Source organism: Epinephelus lanceolatus, chromosome 5 (assembly GCF_041903045.1).
Source record: "Epinephelus lanceolatus isolate andai-2023 chromosome 5, ASM4190304v1, whole genome shotgun sequence".
Lineage (NCBI taxonomy): Eukaryota > Metazoa > Chordata > Actinopteri > Perciformes > Serranidae > Epinephelus > Epinephelus lanceolatus.
Window position 1 is genome coordinate 24630761 of NC_135738.1, and position 22290 is coordinate 24653050.

General features: G+C 43.6%; 1 protein-coding gene across 4 annotated transcripts; it reads right to left on the minus strand.

The window, feature by feature from the left end:
- Window positions 1–517: 517 nt before the first annotated feature.
- On the minus strand, window positions 518–21460 carry fam107b (family with sequence similarity 107 member B). 4 transcript variants are annotated; one of them, XM_033634873.2, is made up of 4 exons: window positions 21261–21460; window positions 4537–4675; window positions 1758–1914; window positions 518–1568 (listed from the first exon to the last, which is right to left on the minus strand). In XM_033634873.2, the coding sequence occupies exons 2-4, from the start codon at window positions 4662–4664 to the stop codon at window positions 1449–1451; spliced, it is 405 nt and encodes a 134-aa protein (XP_033490764.1). In that variant the 5' UTR covers window positions 4665–4675; window positions 21261–21460; the 3' UTR covers window positions 518–1448. The 4 variants fall into 4 exon arrangements, with proteins under 4 accessions (XP_033490764.1, XP_033490763.1, XP_033490762.1 ...); XM_033634872.2 differs by having other exon boundaries at window positions 4537–4708; window positions 21261–21457; XM_033634871.2 differs by lacking the exon at window positions 21261–21460 and adding an exon at window positions 5957–6132.
- Window positions 21461–22290: the final 830 nt, after the last annotated feature.

A 22290-nucleotide genomic window follows, 5' to 3' on the forward strand; every position in this document is an offset into this window, starting at 1 on the left:
TTTTAGCATCACGTTCCATTAAAAAAAAAAAAGAAAAAAAAAAAGACTGCCTTTATTTTGAAAACAAATCCACGCCAGCAGCACACCAAATAAAGAAAAAATAAATGGAACGTGTGTGTTAAAATTAAGTTTATTTAAAAGAGGATTCTGGAGAAGAACACAGGGTTACGTTGTTAGAAATTTGCTTCTTCCCGGAGACCCACACACCAGAATTTTAGACCCATATTGTTACTGTGTGTGATCTTTAAAAAACCACTACATGTGCGCTTTGACATCCAAAGTTATCACAGTTTCCCATATTGTGTAACCGGTTTGGAATTTGTGTAACATATGTGAGTGAAATAGTTTTGCAGATGACGACTACTTTAAATCAGATTTAAGGATGTAATTTATCTGTCTGCACATCCATGGCTCCATAAAATACTGCAGTGATGAAGGAGCCGCACAGATATCCCAAAACTACGAATCCTTTGTTCATAAATTCACACAAAGACTGATCAGACAGGTCTCAGAGCTCTTATTGACCACCCTAACAAAAACTTAAATTATTTATTAAGTAACATTTTTATTCATACAAAACAACAGAATATATAAAGAAAAGGTCACTCTCATGCCTGGGAGTTCTACTATTGCTCAAAATTGCATTAGCTGAGGAAATGGCATGTTCGGAATTTAAAAAAAAATAAAATAAAATAAAGCAAATGTGAGTGTTTCACACGACCGTACACTCCCTTTGTCCTGTTCTGGCTTCATAAACTATGCTGTAAAACAAAACTAAAAATACAGAACGACTAAAAAGTGTCCTCCCTTATACCTGGGCTAAAAGCTACAAACATAAATAACAAAAGCACATTTGTTTGGCTTTTACATTACACAGCTTCAAGAGTCCATCCAGTGTCCACTTTTCCTTATTTGATTCTGAGGAACAAACAAAAAGAAAAAAAAAAGAAAAGAAAGAAAACAACCACGATAACAACATCGATAACAGTAAAGAGAAACAACAGCTTGCTGTGGAGAGAGGAGTGAAAACAGAGGGGATGAAAACTCCTGTGTGTGTGTGTGTTTGGTTGTTTTCTCCATCAGAGCTCATTGGAAGCTTGCTCGCCCTTGTTTAAAAGGCGTTGAACATGTAACATGTCTGTGTTAGGTCCCTCCTGCGGGGGGTGCTGTGTGCTGCTGGATGGGTGTGAGGAGCAGAGGTGAGTGCTGGCGGTCCGTGGCAGGCAGACAGAGGGGGGGTCTTTAGTCTGTAAAGTCTCTCTCCTCACTGTGGGGAAAGGAACAGCTAGGTTGGGAAAGCCAGGAAGTTCGTCTCGGACCACGGTCAGGTCACCGCCGTGCGCCGCAGACGACACACTCTCTCTCTTTTGTACACACACACTCCTGACGTCTTGGTGCCCACAAACACACGCACAATCAGCCGGACCCAGACACCCCTGCTGGTTGTTTTAGGTGGTCCGTTCCTCCCCGTCGGTCTCCTGCTTGGTCCGGCGTAGGTTGCTCTTCATCTTCACAAACTCGGGAGTGTTCTCCTGTTCCTCCTCGATTTTCTGCTGCTCCAGCTCCAGCTGCAACAAGACAGACAACAACAAAGTCAGACTAAGGGGAGACACTGCATGTGAAAGCAGTTTTTCATGCACTAGTTAGACAGATGCATGTTGTTTCATGTTGCAAAGTCTAGTCAGCAACTTTAGAAAGAAACTAGGTCCATCTAAGTGCAAAAGTGACAGTTTACTTTTATGCTTTCAATCATTTACCTGCTCTAGTTTCTGTTGTCTTTTCATGAGCTCTATTTCCAGGTCGCTCCTCTTCTTGTGGGCCTCCTGCTCCTCCTTCTGAGCCTTGAGCACTTGCTCCCTCTTTCTCTTCTCCAGAACCTTCTGGAGCTCAGGTTTGTTCTGAGGAGCCAGACCCCTGCGCACAATCAGTGAGACAGCATGTTACTAAAACAAAGCTTAATGAGCAACATCCGATGACACCACAGAGCCCCACTCGGGGGGAGATTAGTCTTTGCGTTCATGCGTAACAGATGATGAGCGTGACCTCATTCTAGTTTGACGTGCAGATCTGTATTAGATGTTGTGGATTAAAAATGTCAGTCGTGTTTCAGGAAAGTTTTGATTAGGAGCCCAATCACAGATTGTTCCACATACACCAGTCTGTGAATGTGAAGGCTGCCAGTGTTGAAACTGACTTTGGAAAAGAGAGTTGAAACTGAGGGCATATTTCCCCCTTTTCTTTCCCTTTTCTTAGTCCCAAAAACAACAGCCCATATCTTAAACTATCTAACACACACTCCTTACATGGAAACTATCTCAAAGTTACAAGTCTCTGGTAAACTTGCGAGACTGTTACACAACAGCCCGGGCTGTTCAGCAAATTTCAGGATGGGACATTTTACCAAAGTGTGAGCGTGTCTTGCGAAGAACAAAAATACCAAATGTTACGTAATGCTCCAAACTCCTCCAAATTACGAGGGAGGAGGTGGGGGCTGAGGATGAGGCTTGGGAGGAGGGGTACTTAAGACAGAGGGGAATAGAGATGGGCTGGAGTCGAGGCAGAAGGCAATAAATAGCAAAGCCCACAAAGGATTAGGGAGGCACAACAAAGTGCAACACAAGAATAAAAGAATCAAGTGTAGTAAAAGGGCAGAGGCTATCTGTTGGTAAGAAAATCCATCCTCCATGTCCCTGATTACATCGTTAATTCAATTTTAAAACCATACTGTCCACCTCCACCTCTCCTCCTGGGTGCTAATTTCCCTTTCGTCATGAAAGCCTGCCTCTGTTCTTCAAAGAAAACACCTGACTGCAGTTCGGCAACAACAGTGTCTTAATTAAATGCATTATTAAATCCTGAAGATTGCATAACCGAGCTCACAGTGTTCCAGGGAGTGGGAGTTAATTTACAACAAGCCACCACTTTATCTCAAGTCACTGCTGCAGATAATGTCCTGGTTTGCCTGAGAGTGGGTCCTGTGACAGCATTTAACAGTGTGAAGCAGAGCAGAGGGTAGAAGACGTGATCTGTTCAGGCTGTGTTCAAGCACCACGCTCTGAAGGGGAGGAGGGTCAAGGTCACGGAGAGCAGTAAGACAGGCTATTAAGATGCTTACCCCACTCTCCTTTCACCGTTGGTAACGTTTACATAATCACTGACCCTCCTCTCCGTGACTTCCTACGAGTGCACACCCTCTAGCAGACTGGGAAGAATGTGTGCTCACACATCAATACCTCCATCTGCTCAAATGCTTCGCCAGTTTTGGTGGCTGAGGTTCTGAAATTCCTCTGTATGTGTGTGTGTAGGAAGGGTCATCGCAGCTAAGGTAGCGAAGGCAGAGAAAGGCCCTCGGCGAGAGACTGTTTTGTAATCTTGATTACATAACACATTTTTTCTCTCTTCATGCAGCCAATCCATCCATCCATGCATCCATCCACCCACCCACCCCCACTCTCATCGGCGTGACTAATCCACTATGCAGGCAAGCTTTCTATACTTTCAGTGCACAACAGAGAGCCCTATCATAACAAGTATATCCCCCAAAAAGCCCACTAGATTTATCTCGCAGACTTCTCCTGATGCCCCGGGACTCTCTCCGTCTAGACGACGAGGAAAAAATACCTCACTGCATTTGGAATTTCTAATATTTTTATGACATTTCCTCCAAGGCTTCCTGATCCTGCCCACCCTGGCCTGTTTTCCCATCATTCATTAATGCCCTGCCTCCATCGCTGCAACAGCACCTTACTCTTTGACCTGTTTAGGAGCAGAGCATCGCTGCTGTGATGTAACAGCTGTCAACAGCATGTGCGTTTGCGTAGCTATTAATAGCTCGGGCACAAAGCTGCCGCCGCTGTTTGGTGAGAGAAAATGCAAACATTAAGTGTCAGAAGGGTGATGGCGGGCCCCAGTATGCATGTGATGGATGCTCACACAGTCTGCATTAATATCAGTAGCCACACCAGGTTCCTCATATACGGCACATCTGCGTGACCTTTACATAACCAATATTTGACACTTGGATGCACTTGGGGTTTTATATAATAGCTCCTTATGAAAGTTTTATATCCAGAGCTTTACATAATACTGCTGCTGGAGGTCGGGTGGGGTGGTCCAGTGAAGTCACCTCCAGTGACACACTGCAGGAGCATCAGTACAGTGTGCTTGGATGCTATCAAGCCAATTACAACAAAGCAGCAGGGCGACTGTGTTAACTCATCCTCCATTAGTTAACTAAATTAGCCTGGATCTGGACACTGTATTGCTTTCCCCTGACTAATCTGTTTTGGATGGGGGTAAGCTTGAGATTGTTGCCATAAGCAAACAAGGAAATGATGATGATCCAGGAAACTGTTGGACACCAACAGAGGTTTATCACCCCAATAAACAAATAAACTACTATCTTTATTCATAGGCTTGGAATTCGCCCATCTTTGTTGTTTTCATTTTGTTTATGTGCTTTAAACTGTGATAAAAAGGCATAAAGAGGGGACAAGGAGAGAGAGGTGCTGAGGGTGTATTATTCTGTCTCCTGACCTCTTCTGATTCATGAGCAGCTCTCGATGCAGGTCCTGGTGGTTTCGGGAGTTCTTGACCGGGTTGATCAGCTTCTTGGGTTTGATGAGCTCATCACAGTCCCCCTCCAGGTAGTCGGGCTCCGCCATGACGCTCCTCCCTGCTGACAGCGACAGACCAGGGTCACACGGATCTGAATCGACAGAAGCAAATAAAACAAACTTCCATTTAACCACTTTCTCTCAGTAACATGGGTTTGGATGTGACGAGGCAGTGGTGACAGAAATCTCTTAAATCTCTCCTGCAAGGACACATTTTTCAGGGATCTATTTTTTTTCTCCTTTCAAATCGTGACACGAGCATCTGCCTGATCCTCTGGCTCACGCTCAGTTTCTGAATTGTCTCTATAGTGATAGGACTCAGGCTGGAATTACATAATTGTTCACACTGAGTGGAGGAACATCTCATCCCACCGCCTGAAGCCATATTCAATATAATGAAGAGATGAATCAGAACAGTACAGGCACATAGTTATGTAAACATTGCAGAAGATGCTGAAACAATAGTAGCCCAAAGCTTCAATCCATGACCTCAGTAATCAAAGGATTTAGGACTAAAAGTGGGCACGCTGCCTTAATAAGCTAAAAACCAAAGATAGTGTATTTTCTCCCCGCTCTTCCTTCATCAAAATGAGGGAGTAGGGGGAGGCAGAGTGTACAGCCATATGCTCCTTCTTACTTTTGTATCTACCCTTGACCTTTCCTACTTTTCTATTCATCTACCCTTTGGCTCCCACTTGGACCCCCAGACGGCACTAGTACTCCCACTCATAGTCTGAAGTATGTGCATCAAGGATTGTACCATCTAGTCCTAAACTGAACTATTTATAGAAATCAAAACAGCTCGTGCTAAACCAGTATATCTCCTGAAAAAAGTGCCCCCTATCACACTGCAACAAAGCTGAGAGATAACTGGAATGCAGCAAGTTTGATGAGTGTCGCACGTTAATCACAGTGTACATACAATGTCGCAGAAATACAGACTTTGCTCCCATGAACATATATTTAGTTTAACTACCACTGAGGTGATGTTACGAGCTTCACACTCTTCATCAGACTGATGAAAAACGTGCAGCTCGAAGACGGCTTTTGCATGATCTCCTTGTATACCTCCTTGTTCGTACAAAATCAGAGTAACTTTTATTGCTCATTAAAAACATCGCCTCTTGTATCAGACTGATAGCTCACGACATGCTCTATTTAAAATAATAAGTGATGAAGATTTTTTTAACAGATAAAAGTCACAATCTGACCAGCTGAAATGAGAACAGACTGATATCTGACTAAACTGATGTTTAAAAACATATTCAGCACATACAAGACTAAAACAGCATCATACTTCACTTTTATCTCCTGCAAATTTAAATCTCTGCTTGACTCACCCTGCAGATGAGGGAACACGGGGTATCTGAACATTGTCGCCATCTCTGCTATTTTTGATCCGCAATGTATTTTCCAGAAAAGGCTAATAAAGCTCGCTGTCCTGTTTGTCAGTGTGTTGCCGAGCTGCACGCAGGAGATGCGCTTTGTCCTGCACAGCTGTCTGCTACTGAGCTGGTTGGAGTTCAAAGTCTGTTTTATAGCTACGCTCGCACACACACACACACACACTCTCACACACAGAGACATGCTCTCTCTCTCTCTCTCTCTCTCTGTGCTCCCTCCCTCACCTAAACCCTCCCACTCAATTTCAATGTACACCTCAAAGAGACAAACAGTCAGAACATTATTTGCCATATATTCATCACTGATTAATGAATATTCCCTCTTGTCATTATGTGGTACTTCCTTGTATTTTATCTTGTAATTGGCGAGAGAGCTTTTTTAAAGTGGCAGTAATTTGATAATGATGGTGCAAAAAATAAGATGAGATTAGATAACGAAGTCACACGAATGACTCAGATTTATAAACAATCACGTTCTCAAACGCATGTGAGTGACTCTCCTGCCTGCGACTGATGAAGGCTGAATACATGGAGTGATGTTTTGGAGCCTGAGCGGGCCAATCACATTCATCAGCGGTACTGAAGATGCATTTCTCCGCACGTGCTAGACACTGAGGTGGGTGGGAGCGTGTCCTTAAAATCAAAACATTCACACCAAGGGTGCCTGTAATGAGTCAAAGACACCACTAGAGGTCGATATTCTTGCATTCCAGAAACTAAACCGTGTCAGTTACATAACAAAGGAGTCTAAGATAAACACGGTGTGTGGCTGAACACTGCAGAACAAAGAGGGAGAAATACCACACAATAAAATCTGCTTGATGGATAAAGTGGAATATGTTGACACATGAAAATATTGCTTTCCCAGTTGGATGTGATCTACAGTCATGGTGAGGGGTAATCCCTTCTAATCTCAGATTAGTAACCTTTTAAAAAATCGTATTTACCAACTCATGTGGAAAACACACATCTTAAAATGTGTACAGTAAATTTGTGAAGTCATCATTTTTGATAACATGAGTTTAAAAAAGAAAATATTGATGGATATCTTCCTAAAAATGAGAGAAGAACTTTCATCTACATGCTTTATCCGTGGCTATAATAATGTTAGAAACATGCCAGACAGAACATTTAGTGCCACAGCCAGAGCACAGTTCCAGTGTTTGTGCAGGCGAGATGGCAGAGGTGGGCAGAACAGCTTGTGGCTGTAATCAGTGGCTGCGTGTGAGCACACACGTGCTGTGTACATCAAAGGCGGGTTCTGTTAATGCCAGCAGTGGGGAGTAGAGGAACTTACAGACTGGCAGTGTTGTCAAAGTGTCCGTTAGCTTAACACATCTGCTCCTACTTCCTCTATGCCCCGAGGGAGAGGGGAAGTGACATAGGGAGTTCAAAAGGAACCTGCAACCTCAAATTGGAGCACTGGAGCCTCTTAAATTCTGCTTTATCACTGGTGGCTCTGCATGTTATATTCAGTGCCCTGACTGGTTTCACTCAAAAGCTATACAGATAACACGTTTCACTATCAGTTAAAAGTCCAACACCTTCGGAGCAATATACAGTAGATAACCCAGTTACCATGTTCAAACATCGGTCAGGTAATGACCTGCATTTAAATGCTACGTGTCTATGATTTAGGAGGATATATTGGCAGAAATTGAATATGAGAAGTGTTTTCTTTAGTGTATAATCACCTGAAAATAACAATTAATCTTTACCTAAGAGTGAGCTGCTTTTATCCACATAGGAACCAGGTCCTCCTCCATAGAGTCCACCATGTTGCACTGCCATGTTTCTACTGTAGCCCAGAGCAAACAAACCAAACACTGGCTCTAGATAGGGCCAGTCATGTTTTTGCATCTGATACCAAATTGAGCAGCCCCTCAACAACCGCAGGGTAGGAAAAACAGATTTGCTTAATATGCAAAATGACTTTATTCAGTGGGCGGCACAGTGGAGTGGTGGTTAGCACTGTCGCCTCACAGCAAGAGGGTTTCCGGTTCAATCCCGAGTGTGGGAGCCCCTCTGTGCGGAGTTTGCATGTTCTCCCCGTGTCAGCGTGGGTTCTCTCCGGGCACTCCGGCTTCCTCCCACAGTCCAAAGACATGCAGATTGGGGATTAGGTTAACTCTAAATTGTCCGTAGGTGTGAATGTGAGTGTGACTGGTTGTCTGTCTCTATGTGTCAGCTCTGCTGATAGTCTGGCGACCTGCCCTACCCTGCCTCTCGCCCATTGTCAGCTGGGGAAGGCTCCAGCCCCCCCACGACCCTCAAGAGGATGAAGCGGTAAGCGGTTAGAAGATGGATTGATGGGACTTTATTCAGTGTTTTTACCGGTTTAAATCACTGGGTACTTTTGCTTCGGAGAGGAGGAGACCTCTGCAGACAATTCGGCTCCCAGTGAAAAACACTGTGACTATCTGAATCCTAAGGTATCAGAGAAAAAAGGTGAGCACACATTAGCAAGTGCTCGTCACAGACAGTCCAAACTGCGCAGCAGAAACACTTATTTGTACCCTGAACCTGCTTTATTCTGTATTTTTACTGGTTTTAAACCACCTGGTCCATTTGATTTAGAGAGGTAGAGACCTGCTCGGATAATTCGGCTCCTAGTAAAAACCTGCTGAACATGAAAAGTTGAAATGAAAAGTTTCAGCTGGTTGCAATCTGCAATCCCCACCACTAGATGTCGCTAAATCCCCCTAAATCTTACACACTCGACCTTTAATACACAGTTTTGCCTAAAGTGTCTGACTATGAATGGGTTTCAGAACTATACAGCACTGTAACAAACAGCCACTTCAACACATACAGTAGATTGTGTGTGTTGATATCTGCAACATCGCACAACAAAACGTGCACTATGGAAGCAACCCTCCAAGCATGTCAGTATGTGTGTCGGGACAGGACTTCCTGCTGTTCCAGGAATCCCATTAAAACAGTTTATAGGTCGTAGAGAAAAAACCCTTACAGCAAGCAAACACACAGACATACATACACTTATCGATAATGAGCCTCCAAAAGGCCTGAATCTCCAAGATACAGGGCGCAGGATACACAGAAAGGCAATCCAGGCACTCTAAAAAATAAAAGCAGGCAACGTCTAGAGGATTCAAATGTCCAAGCATAAATTCAGGGATAAAATTAAATGAAAATTGGTGAAAACAATGGAAAAGAAAGGAGAAAAACTGGGTCAGAGGAAAGTCGACGACAGGAGAAAAGCGGGCTGGCAAGTTGAGCCTGTCTCTGTTTACTTCACTCTCTCCTGTCATCCTAATGACCGGTGTATGACTGTGATGATCTCATGTTCTGTGAAATGTCACATTTTTGAATCGGGCAGCTCGGAAATATCTGATCAGTCATGTCAGAAAAATAGCAAAAGAAGGCTTAAACAGTAGCACAGAAAGTTAAATCCACATTTCTGTACAGTCTAAGTGTAAAGAGTTCTTGATGAGAGGGAACCAAAGTGGTTTCAGGCTGGAAAAAACAAAAAAAATGAGCTAAAAGACGCTAAAAATCTCTGTGAAGCTGAAATTAACTGCAAAGCTGGAAGGCAGTTTTCTGTAGCTTCATCTCTAGGAGTGACACCATGCACAGTGTACAAAACTGATTTCATATCGTACATATATTGTTGTTTTTATATATTGATTATGGCCGCTTTGAGGCTGTTTTTTAGTCGCTGAAAGTCTCTTTAAGTGTCGCCCATTAGAAGGCTTAAGATGTCAGTTGGCAGAAGCTCTTTCCTGTTCCTGAATGCTGTGTCACTAAATGCAGTGTGGGTGATGGCAGGTCTCCATGGCGACTTGGAGGACAGTTTAGGGGGGGGGAAATTGAGAAATGAGTCCCTATTATGAATGCAAGTCTTTGTGCGTGCTCATATAGCCGAGCTGCCCGCAGTGATGCAATGAGTTGGCAGGGTGAGCGCAGCCACTCTTATCCATCTACGATAAGTCATTCTATCAGCTCTAATGCAGCCTGCAACTGTGGCATACTTTCACACAAACACAGACGCTACTGTAAACATCTTTATCAGACACATTCATCCAAGTACTTCCTTTTATTTGAATCTTTAAAGAAGATGCAACACACTTCTTTCACAATTAGAGTCTGTGTGAGCGTGTTATCAGTGGTGTATTATTGAAAATGTATGTATACTGTTTCAGGCAGCAACACTGTGGAGCATTTAGCAGCTAAATTTAGCAGCCAGATAGTTTTCTCAGAAGTTTAAGAGACCAAAAACAGATCTAAACGTGATTGAATATTAGACTTATGTTAGACAATATGTACAGGTTTAAAAACTCTGACCCTAAAAACTTATTCTACACACAAATATGTGTATATCCATTTCTAAAAATACTATGCATGAAAAGCAATCTTGCTCCTCTAACTCAGCAGAGAGGTGCACAGATGGGCAGAAAGGCTAATGATGGGGGAATGGGTTTGGAAACACAAATTGGCCATTATCGGTGTTCCTCTTTGGTTTCACTGCTGGAAAGGCAGACAGACATTACTGTGAATACTACAGGAAAGAGAAACATTTACAAAAAGTGGACTGCAACTGGCATGGCAGAGAAGAAGGAGGTCGATAACTTGATGTTGGGATCGCTGCTAAAATGGACAGACTGGGTAAGAAAACAGACAAACGACTCTCATGAGTCAACGGCGGCCTTCTTCCTGCTGCAGCCTCCAAAGACAGAGACAAAATGAAGGCGAGGAGAGCAGCTGGTGGCCTGCTTCACCATCTGACCCCACTGTCCTCCTCCAGGATACAGGCACAAACAGAGCAGACCATCCAGAGCTCCGCACAGAGTGGGGTTGGGCCGCCGACTGTCACTGGTTGTGAACACATGGCTGACCACACCCACTCCACCATGAGCGTGCCAGGATTTGTTTTTCACAGTATCCTGCACAAAAGGTAAGCAAGGGTCAGGCTCATGAAAAGGACTGATCAGCATTTTAGCGTCCAGTTTGATGTGTGCCGATCATGGAAACACCCGACATGAAAAGGGGACTCATCTTTTGAAAGAGCAGTTCAATTCTTTTACCCATATGTGGTTCTTAAGGAAGCTTAGTGAACAATTACATGTAAATAAACACTAAACTAGAATTATGTACCCAAGATTTTGACCTTTATATGTACTGTCCTTAATATAGCTGCAGTTTTGGAGCGCTGCCACCAAAAGAAGCTCAACAAAAAAGGTATAAATTGGCCATATCCTGTTCATAGATGCATACATATGTAAAGGGAAAGCAAGATCAGCTGGCTTTGGATCTGAAACACAGTGTGATTTAACAAAATACCATTTCTTGGAACTTAATTTACAATGTGCTCTCTTGTTCCTTTATCCCCCTCTTGTCCCATATAGTTCCTCTTATTCACAGTCTCTTTATCTTTTTTTGGCCAGATCCTGTCTATTCCACTCACAGATGGGAGGTCCACCCCTCAGGGGAAATTGCGTCACCAATACCCCTGAAGCAACCCCCACACCCCGTTCTTTCTCTCTCTCTCACACACACATGCACACACCCTTTCCCCCCCTCGCTGCGTGTTACAAGCCGGACAGATCTGAGTGTGCGTCTCCCAGCATTTCTGTTAATGAAGCGGCCATTCAGCCATAAATAGGGGCGGCTCTAATTAAAACACACACATAGATGAGCTTTTAACTGACAGCTGTGGGGGAAATGGGGGGAGGGAGAGCAGGGGGGATGTGTAAGAGAAGGAGAGAAAGTGACAGAGAAAGTGAAAGAGTCGCAGAGAGTTGGGGGTTCTGGTAGTGACAATGAGCTCATTTCCCGGACGGGCTCCGCGTACGCGCTCATTTACAAGGCTCCCTCGTGACGACACATAAATCATGATGGGCAGCGCAGTGACGTACGTGTGCACAATATTTCCAGTGCAGAGCGCAGAATCGAAAAATAGAAACGCTGTTTCCCATAACCAGCACCTATAAAAACAGAACAGTATCAACTAAAAATAAAAAACAAAACAGCCATCATACCCACAGCAGTTGCTTTCAGTCTTGTACTGTGTGTGTGTGTGTGTGTGTGTGTGAGCAAAACGATGAGAGAGTTACCCTCACCTGCCAGTGCATACCAAACAAAGATGCAGCCAAGATAAGACAAAATATGAACACAGTGAACTAGTCAGTATCATTAACACGCTTCTGTCCGTTCACAGTGCCATCAATAGTTTCAGTTTGAGTTCACAGCTCAAACTTACAGCTACTGCCAGTCGACACAAGATGAAGATGTACATTCAGATTACAAATACATCTAACATTTGGCCAAAGAGGACTGAATTCTGAGATGATCTTATGGAGAAACAAAGACAGAGAATAAGAGGGGAACTCTAAAGTATTCTTGGGAATTTGGGGGTTGAGATCTGTTTTGCATTTCCTGCCTCAGAGTGGGGGTCTGGAGCTGAGGAGAAGAGGAGCTGGGGAATTCTGGGGCCTCATCGTGCACTGACCTCCAAAAGCACCCACCCCGCTCCCACAGTGTGATGATGTCACTGGGGAGACGCGGGGGTATGGGAATTTACAATCGGGGTTTTAGGGTTCATAAAACACAGATGCAGATGCACACCCAAGCACAAACACCCGACACCCACACAATGAAAGGGTGATATAACACATGGTTTGTCATGTGAGGGAGGAGTGGGCTAGTTGGCTTTACATGCAGTACTGTACGTGTGTATGTGTGAGTCTGTGGATGTTTAAAATCCTGATGTCATTAAGGGAGTACTAGGCGGCTCTATAGACTGTCATAATGAAAAGTAAACACCCAAACTCATTACTACCCCTGGCAGCCAAGAGTAATATTCAAACAAAAACATTTATATAACTGCGACTCTCTCCCTCTAATGTTGTTCTCATATGTCTGGCTGCACAGTGTTTACTGTAAAAACTTTTTTCTGTCTTCACTTGCAGTTTGAGGAACATTAATAACCTTTTTTTCCAGCAGACCCAAACTGATAAATCCTCTGGGCTGATATTAGCTTTTGGCAGATAAACTAGCATTGGCCTAAATACAGCATAAATATATTTGCTTTTTTTGTCACAATATATGTTCTTTAAAAACAAAGTTAAGCAATCCTTATCAAAAATGTTTATGGTTGATGTCTATATATGTATAAAGACTGTCAGCTGATGTGTTGTTATTGTATCACTGTTGCTAAAGTTTCTATCACAAGCTTTTCTATCAGCTTGCTGTCGTCATGTACTGTTAAAGGAATAGTTCAGATTTTTTGAAGTGGGGGTTACATGAGAAACTTATCCATAGTCAGTGTATTACATACAGTAGATAGCGGTCTGCATGCCACCAGTTTGGAGAAGCAGGCAGGAGCACGGCCACTGAAGCTATGTACTGTAATGTACCGCTGTGGACAGGGGCAGCAGCAAATTGTATTTAACAAAAAAAAAGTGCATGTAAAAAATATCATTATCGGTATTTCCAATGCTTTATCTTGCTGTCAGTTGGCCCTTTCTGATGGGTCAGTTTAGATTCACCACAGTCACACAATACCACAAACAAATTAACTGATTGAGGCAGCAGTAAATCAGAAACTTCCCTGTTTTCATTCATTCATTTTCCGTAACCGCTTGTCCTGATACAGGGTCACAGGTGTGCTGGAGCCTATCCCCACTATCATTGGGCGAGAGGCAGGGTACACTCTTGACAGGCTGCCAGACTATCACAGGGCTGACACATTGAGACAGACAACCATTCATGCTCCCATTCACACCTATGGGCAAATTACAGTAGCCAATTAGCCTAACCTGTATGTCTTTGGATTGTGGAAGAAAGCCAGAGCACCCTGAGAAAACCCACGCTGACACTGGGAGAACATGCAAACGCCAGAAGGGTCCTGGCCAAACTCAGAACCCTCTTGCTGTGAGGCGAAAGTGTCAACCACTGCACCACCGAGTTAAAATTACTGTTTTTGTCAAAGGAGTCTGATGGCTTTAAAATGAGCATAGATGAACATCACATCCTTAGCTTTAGCTGTCTGACAGCGAGGTACAGTAGCTATGAACAATACTCGATTTTTTTGCGGGTATCCGTTATGCCAATATGTAACAACCCATATGACTGATAACCAATACAGTTATCGATATATCCCCTTTTTTCTCCAACAAATTTTAGTGATCATTAAGTCTCTTCTGTAGTGGAATTAGCATCATATTATGCATGCATACTCTTATTGCGATGGCCCACCATCAGACGGAGACATGAAATACTTCCCAGTGTATGTAATATTCAGTCATTGTATGAATTAAGAAAAGGCATGTTGGCCAATTTTGATATTTAATTTTAAAGCCAAAATCAGCCGAACCGATGACATGCTGATATCACCGTGCATCCCTAAGGAAAATATTCTAAATATAACACAGACTTACACTTATATTGATTTTGTTTGGTGGCTTAAATAGTTTTTGCTGCTGCCCCCGCCCACAACAGTCCATTGCTTAGCTTCTGTAGCAGTACTCCTGCCTGCTTCTCCAAACTGCAGGCCTTCTGACTGACATGTACTTAAGGTACACTGACTGTGGTGAAGTATCTCATACAACCCCACTTCAAATCTGCACTATCCCTTTAAGACAGTGAAGTGGAAGTTTTAAGTTAAAACAAGTCCATCACACAAAGGCTTGTGTTTTACACCTGACATTGTAATTTTGAGTAACAGTTCAAAATAGAGGAACCTTCACAACTCTTCTTTTATCTGTGTTCTACACAAGTAAGTTCTTGGTCTCTACTTCAAAAAAGTGGGAGAAAAAAGACAGCACATTCATCACTTTGGCAACGATTATGTACAATGTTAATGTGATTCTGAGGTCTGATTGGAATCACAGTGTTGTGATCGTGGCTTAGAAACGGTCGCCTCTTGTGGCTGTGCAGTTCTTAAAATCTGTCTGCGCTACTTTCTATCCCTCTACTTGTCTTGCATCTGTGGGATAACCACTGTGGCTGCATTTGGTCTTGTCTGATTGTTATGTGAGTTTGACCACTTCCATATCTGGCTTTTAGGAGTTTATTGCAGCACAAGCCAAGTATACTGACATTCTGATCGGTCTCCAACACGTTTGGATGAAGAGTAACAGACATTTTTATTGTTGAAATAACATTAAAAAAAATGATATGACTCAGAAGCTGATTATGTTATCTATGATCTCACGCTTTGGATTTAAACATGCCTGTGCTGACAGTTTGTGTCCAGTACTGCCTGAAGTTATTTAATGCGGTGGTTCGTGCACAGTCCTGTTGCCACACGTTGTGAGCCCCGGGCTGAGGCAGATTACAGAATGAATAGGGTGGATTGAAAAGGCACAGACACCACTTTTGAGTCACGCTATGGGAATGTGATGAACCTGCAAAGTGATTATCGCTTTGGGCACACAACAGCATATACATGTAGGGGCACACAGCCGGAGACCTACATTCATACACCGACACCTCTGAGTGACAGGAACATTTGGACGCACGCTATGTGCACTTTCCTTCAAAAGGTTAAAATCAAAGTGCTTACTCACGCCCAACTGTGAACACATGTCATGAATAATTGGTGAGGGGGGTACAGTTGGGGTCACACCTGTCAGTCAAATACAAAAGGCTGACCTATACTCTCTCACAGCTGACTCTGACACATGGTCATGTATGTATATGTATAGGCATGATGGGAGCAGGTGGACTGAGACAGACGCACAGAATCCAGACGGTTTCTGCTACACAGACACACCCTACAGAAGACAAATTATAGACAGAGCGCAAGCATGTTTCATGTGGCTCCTCCTCACTGAGATGTAAACATGTGCCCGTACACTACACATTCCTCACACACATCACCCTTATAAATGTGGTTCCAGTATCTGTCTCCGTAGCGGTGTAAAAGCCATATAGTTAAAAAAGCCACAGCCGTTATGTCTGGCTCAGCAGTGTGAAGTGGCGTTCAGTCATAAAGGAGGAGTCTTTGTTATGGCTCTGCTGTCTGTTCCACTTTCAGATTCAAAGCTTTGTGCTTTACTGCTGCTTTTTCCTTATGGAGCAGAGGACCGCCCCTCCTCTCCGTCTACTGGCTGAGCCCAGCTGGGAGCTCTGATCTCATTGGCTGGAGGGCACACCGGGGAGGATTTGGGAGGTTCTCCTTTGTTTACATGCTGGTAGAGAAAACCCCAATAACAACTGTTACCTCGGGCAACCAGACAATCTACAGTTTGCCAGACAGACAGACACACAGGGGTGCAAGCTGATCTTGCACGCACCCACATGTATAATGAGGTAACCAGGTGTCCAAACGCAGGCCGAATGAGGAGTCTTTGTTCTCTCTGATTCTTTGCTTTATGCTTGACATGACTCAAAATACACAGCATGTACATGGCATGCATATTTTTAGTCGGGATGGTAGGCAATCATGTGGTTTCATTGTCTCGTGAAACTTTCCAGAGCTTGCATGGGGGTATACACTCTGAGAGCCCTGTTGGCTTCAGGCTGCATGAGAAAGAAGTGGCTCTGTCCTGCCGTGGGCGTATGTTCCTGTTTGTGTTTGTAATAAGACAGGATCATATATCTTGATACTGACTTACAAAGGGCTTAATCCAATTCATGCAGCTCAGACTCACAATCTTTCTATACTTCAGCCTAACAAGCTGCAACGAGGAAGGCATTTGGAGTCTGTGTGCGTGCGTTTGTGTGTGTCATCCATTCTCCAAGACTACGCAAAGTGGTCAGCACAGTAATGGGGCTTTATTGTGATTGAAGCTCCAGCATAACAGCAGGAAAATCAATGTGATTCTTTGAGAAGCTGAGTCTCTGTAGGTGTGTGCGTGTGTCTGTTTTAGCCTCTGGTATGCATATATATCTTATCATAAATCAACATCAACCCCTGAGCCTGCTCGGCTAAAAAGTAAGTCAAGCCTCTGAATGCCTGCCTTTTACATAGACTGACACACACACACACACACACACACAACCACACGCACGAACCACACACCAGCGCTCTATCAGGAAACTCGATACCTGAATCGTGACATCGTAATCTAAAACCATAGCAACAAAACTACAGCCCAGTGTAAACAGATCCTTTGTCCTGTTGTAGGATTGTGTGATTGCATCACTCGTGTTTTGATTGCATCATCATATTTCATACAGCCTGCATGGAGGGGGGGCTGTAAAGCATCCAGTGTCTGTCAAAAACTGGCATAACAGATTATAAAGCAGCACCGCTGTCAACAACTGTTTGAGGAAACAGATAAATAAAAGCATGGGTTTGCTTTGTTTACTGTCTGTTTAGAAATGAAGTCATTCGACCATGTTTGTTAGATTACTAAAAGCTCACTAGCAGCCAGCAAACACAAAAGGCTATGCTCACATAGGGCTGTAGTGCCAACTGAAATATGGGTATTAAGTCAAGTGCCATCAGTTAGCATCAAGTCCTTTTTTAGATCTTCACAGTTTTCTCTCAGGAAATGTACAGTTGAGGTGTAAAACCTCAGGAGGATATTGCTCAGCAGAGGTGGTGCAACACCCAGACTCTACACTTCTTGTCTTGTGCTCAGTAAAGTTTGTAGCCTTGACCAGCCACACTTGACTATATGACTTGCTCTTCAATAGTATAACTCTCTTTTTCTTAAGGTTAATATATTATTTCATAAAAGTATATTAATCATGATGTTAGTAATGGTGGTCTTTGCCTCAGGTGAGGTGACCCACCTCTACTATCACATACCGAGGGAATCCCTTGGTTCTGTCTATTTATTTTCTGATTAGATATGAGATGTTCTAATACCAGTCTTCCTTCACAATACCAATTCTGATACATGAGCTTGTGTCTCAGCTGAAACTGAGTATTGATCCAATACCAGAATTAACAGCTCTATCCTGCTAACACTGTATGGGCATGGAATGATTGCTTTCATTGTTGTATAGCTTGGCTCAGGTTAAACCATTTGTAAAACACGAACAAAGACATACAGAGAGTGAACACCATAGCACTTTCTTGTATTATCAAATTTAACATTTTGCTAATGAGCAACCTTACACTATCTACGTGAAATCAGTAGCCCTTTTTAGACAGGAATTGTGCAAATTTGCAGGAAAGCCCAATCAGTCTTTTTTCAGCATTGGAAGTATAAAAACAAAATCGGGGAGTGCAGCAAAATGCCGTCTACCTACTTTTGTTTACACAGAATGTGCCTTTTTCAGGGCAATGGGGGGCGTGAGCAAGTAACAAAATGTGTAGCTCAGCGTGTGACGTAAACAGTGACATGGGAGGGAAGCTGCGGCTAGTCAGTCCTTCAGCAATTCTCTCATAAGTCGGCCCGTTCTTCACCGTTCCCGTCATCTGACAGTTAATGGCCTCTTCATTTGCGAGGGCAAGGAGGGCGCGCAGTTCCTTGTCTCCTCAGTTGCTCATCTTTACAGCGTCCGTCAGGTTTGCGTTTCCCTCTTGCTACTAGCTGCTCACTAATTCCTGCTATCAGCTTTTTCCTGTTTTCCCACCGCCAATGGCTTGCATGTGCGGCGTCATCAACAGCTCCTCCCACAAGTCTTCAACAGCCCCTCCCGTTGCGGAGGGCTGCCTCAGTCTGTTTAAACTAAAAGGGTTCCACCAATATGACTACCCTACGAGGCGGAAAATTGGGCACCTCGGATCAACTCTCCAACTCTGTGTGTCTAAACGCTCACAGCTTGCCGGCAAAACGGCCCAACATTCGCGGAAAATCTGGTGTCAAAGGGGCTAATAACGGTAGTTGCAAGTAACTGCACAGCACATCTTATTGTTTCGGCTACTGTTTTAGATCAAAGAAGAAGAACTGATTTTGGCGAATACAGCTGTTTTATCCAGGTGTAAAACTACTTTAAAGTTTATCAGTAAGTTATGTGGTATTGAATCAGTGCATAGACTTGAGTACTTGCTGATACCCAATCCAGCATTTCAGGCAGCATCACAGGCATTTCCGATATTGGTATCAGTATCTGAACGGCTCTAATTAGATATTTCCTGGCTTAAGTCGGAACTTTTCCAACTGGACGCTGTTTTGATTCACCAAAGTCCTGGCTTAGCTTGTACGGCTGCTTGTGTTAAGACAACACTGAAACCCGCCGTGTTTGTTTTGCTACATTAAGAAAAGATGGTTCAGAGAAAAACTGTACATTCAACTTCACAAGTAAGGTATCAAGATAAGTGCTGTTTTGGCTTCAGTATCAAGTAGTATTGCACTGATACATTTGTAGAGAAGGGGACAAAAATCTAGGCGGAAAACAGACAGGCGGAAAACGGACAGAGCGGAGACATGTTTGCTCAAACATGAGGACTTCACTGTGAGTACAGAGATCCTCTGAAACGTCACTCTATGTTTACACGGCTCATTACAGGGGAAAACATTTGAAAACATTTGCTACAAGGTAGTCTTTCACCACTAGTGAACAGAATGTCTAGTAACAGAGCCTGATCATAAAACACACACACTCAGACACACACAGTAACAGTGTGTGTGAGTGTGGATCTAAAGGATCAGTGCGTTCTGCTGACTAATGAAGATTTTGTGCCCACAGACAGACCAGCAGGACTGTGGGAGATAATACTGTCAACACACATGTGGGTGCCAGTTGCCCTTTACAGGACACACACCCAACCCTAACCCCACATACCTTGCTTTTCTTGAGGTCAGGTTGAGTCCTTGGACATGGACTCCCAATTCTATAATGATACATCTGAGAAACCACTAATGGACACATGCCATTATAGAGTGGAAACTCAGACATTTCATTCACATGTTTAAATTCCTTTGAGTGCAATAATAACGGAGCAGAGAGTATTCCAGTTGTAACACCCACCACACACACACTCGGACACACACACACACAGTGACAGCATCAGCTCTTACGGGAAACAGAAGACAGCAAGAGAGGCAGCGTAAGAGAAACAGGAGAGAGAGGAGGGAAAGAGGGGGTTCAAAGATCAGAAAACAGATGTAAATCGTTTAGCAAACTCCCCTCTAAATGACTAACACATGTGCGAGAAACTTTCCCCTCCCTGCGCACACACGCACTTCTGAAAGCTCTGCACCTAGACAGTACAACATACTCATTAATTCCACCTGCTTTTGTCACTTCTCCTCTCACTAGGGCTCATCTGATGAACCAAGGTTAAACTACTTCACCGTTCAAGTCCTATTTGCCAGCCTGCGATTCAGCCTCCACCTTGCACACACACACACACACACACACACTGAGGGGCAAGACAAGAGCTGGCTCCAGCCCTGTTTGCTTAACATCTTGTTAAAGTTTGACAGCAAGCCTCTAAAGAAACACCATAAGTTCTGGACTTGTTGCCGGATCAAAAACACATGCAAACACACACCTCTTCACATGACAGTTGGTGTGTGTGTGTGTGTGTGTGATGACAGCACAGGCCAGTGTGTCAGCTCTGACTGAAGCCATGTGCTGAGACACAGGAGGCAGGAGTCATTGCTGTGGTATTACACACACACAGTCTTACTCATACATGATGAGTTCAGGATCAGATCATACATAAATAATAAAATATGGTTTCTTCTGATGCTGTTTTCTAAAAAAAAAAAAGGGCCTCATTTTAAGAGTTGGGGTTTAATTACTATCTAAAGGCTGTAATGAGCATTTAAATGAGCATTTAGCAGCAAAAAACAAAGCAAGTCTTGTGTTGTAGCTACAGACTGTAAAGATGCATTAATAATCTTGACTTATAGCACTCAAAAACGAGTGATTTTATATTTTCAGAAGATTTGTATCAACCTGAGTATCACATGTGAGCATAAGCACCCATAACATCTCCCCTGAACACCTCAGGCACCATAGAAACAACAAGCACTGATTTATTTTTCTTCTTCTATTCTTCTCCCAGGGTTCAAAGTCTCAGCTGCCGTGAATAGTATCATTGTGCTCCAAAGTAAACGTGAACTGTAGTCTGTACATGCTGTACAACCACCTCAACGTGTTTGTTCTCCACTGTCCCGTCGGCTACGGTCATGCGCCGCAACAAAAGAAGACAATGAAGCAAGAGTTTGTATTTTGCAACCTCATTCCCCCTCTCCTCGGGTCTTTTCTTTACTTCCTTACTTTCTAGTCTTCTTTTAAAAACACCTAAAACCTGCTGCTTATGCCGACGGGGGCAGACAGGGCAGTTGAAACGTGCCGCTTTTGTTAGTGCGCTCGTGATGGAAAAAAAAAAAAAAAATAGAAACCAGACACACACATGCACACCTACCTCAAAGTCGACCCCGACGTGACTTCTCCCAACTCGAGTTAATATTTCAGCTGACAAAGTGGTTCAGGCCACATCGGTGCGTCCCCGGACCACTTCTTAAAAAGGAGCTCGAGGTGTGTCCGCGAGACTCTGCCTTTTGTAAACTGCTCCAATAGCTGCTGTAGCGCACACACACACACGTTCACTCAGTCAGGACCCATAGAAAATGTAAATTTAAGCTGGGTGGGAGGGATGGAGTGACGTCACGCAGGGGCTCCTCCTCCTTCTCTGTCTTCATCTGCTCACTGAAGTGGATGTGTGGGGACTCCTCCAGAGCAGGGCGGGGCGTGGATGGAGGGGCGCGCGCACCCACAAACACGCGCACACGGTGTTTGTCATAAGTATCCATATGGGCCTGACTGGAGAGTGTGAAAGCCTCTATTAACTAAGTGACTTTTTTCTTTAAAAACACTTTTGTCTTTTTGTCTGTTGTATTCAAAATATATAAGTGGGGCAACTGTACTTTATATTTTAGGTATATATATTTTATTGTTTCTTTCTGACCCTGACAGAGGCCACAAGCACGTTGGAGGGACAAAGTTCGTTTTTAACCACAACCTTTTAACCTCTTTAGTATGATTTCTTTGACATGTGGTTTAATATGTAACTGAATTATCCATCCATCCATTTTCGTAACCACTTATCCTGTTGGGGGTCGCGGGGGCTGGAGTCTATCCCAGCTGACATTGGGCAAGAGGCAGGGTACACCCTGGACAGGTCACCAGACTATCACAGGGCTGACACATAGAGACAGACAACCATTCACGCTCACTATTCACACCTATGGCCAATTTAGTGTCACCAATTAACCTGCATGTCTTTAGACTGTGGGAGGAAGCTAGAGCACCCCACGCTGACATGGGGAGAAGACAGACACAGATGGGGTTCCCTCCTGGAATCGGACTAGGAACCGTCTTGCTGTGAGGCAACAGTGCTAACCACCACACCACCATGCTGTCTTAACTGAATTATATTCAATCACATTATTTTT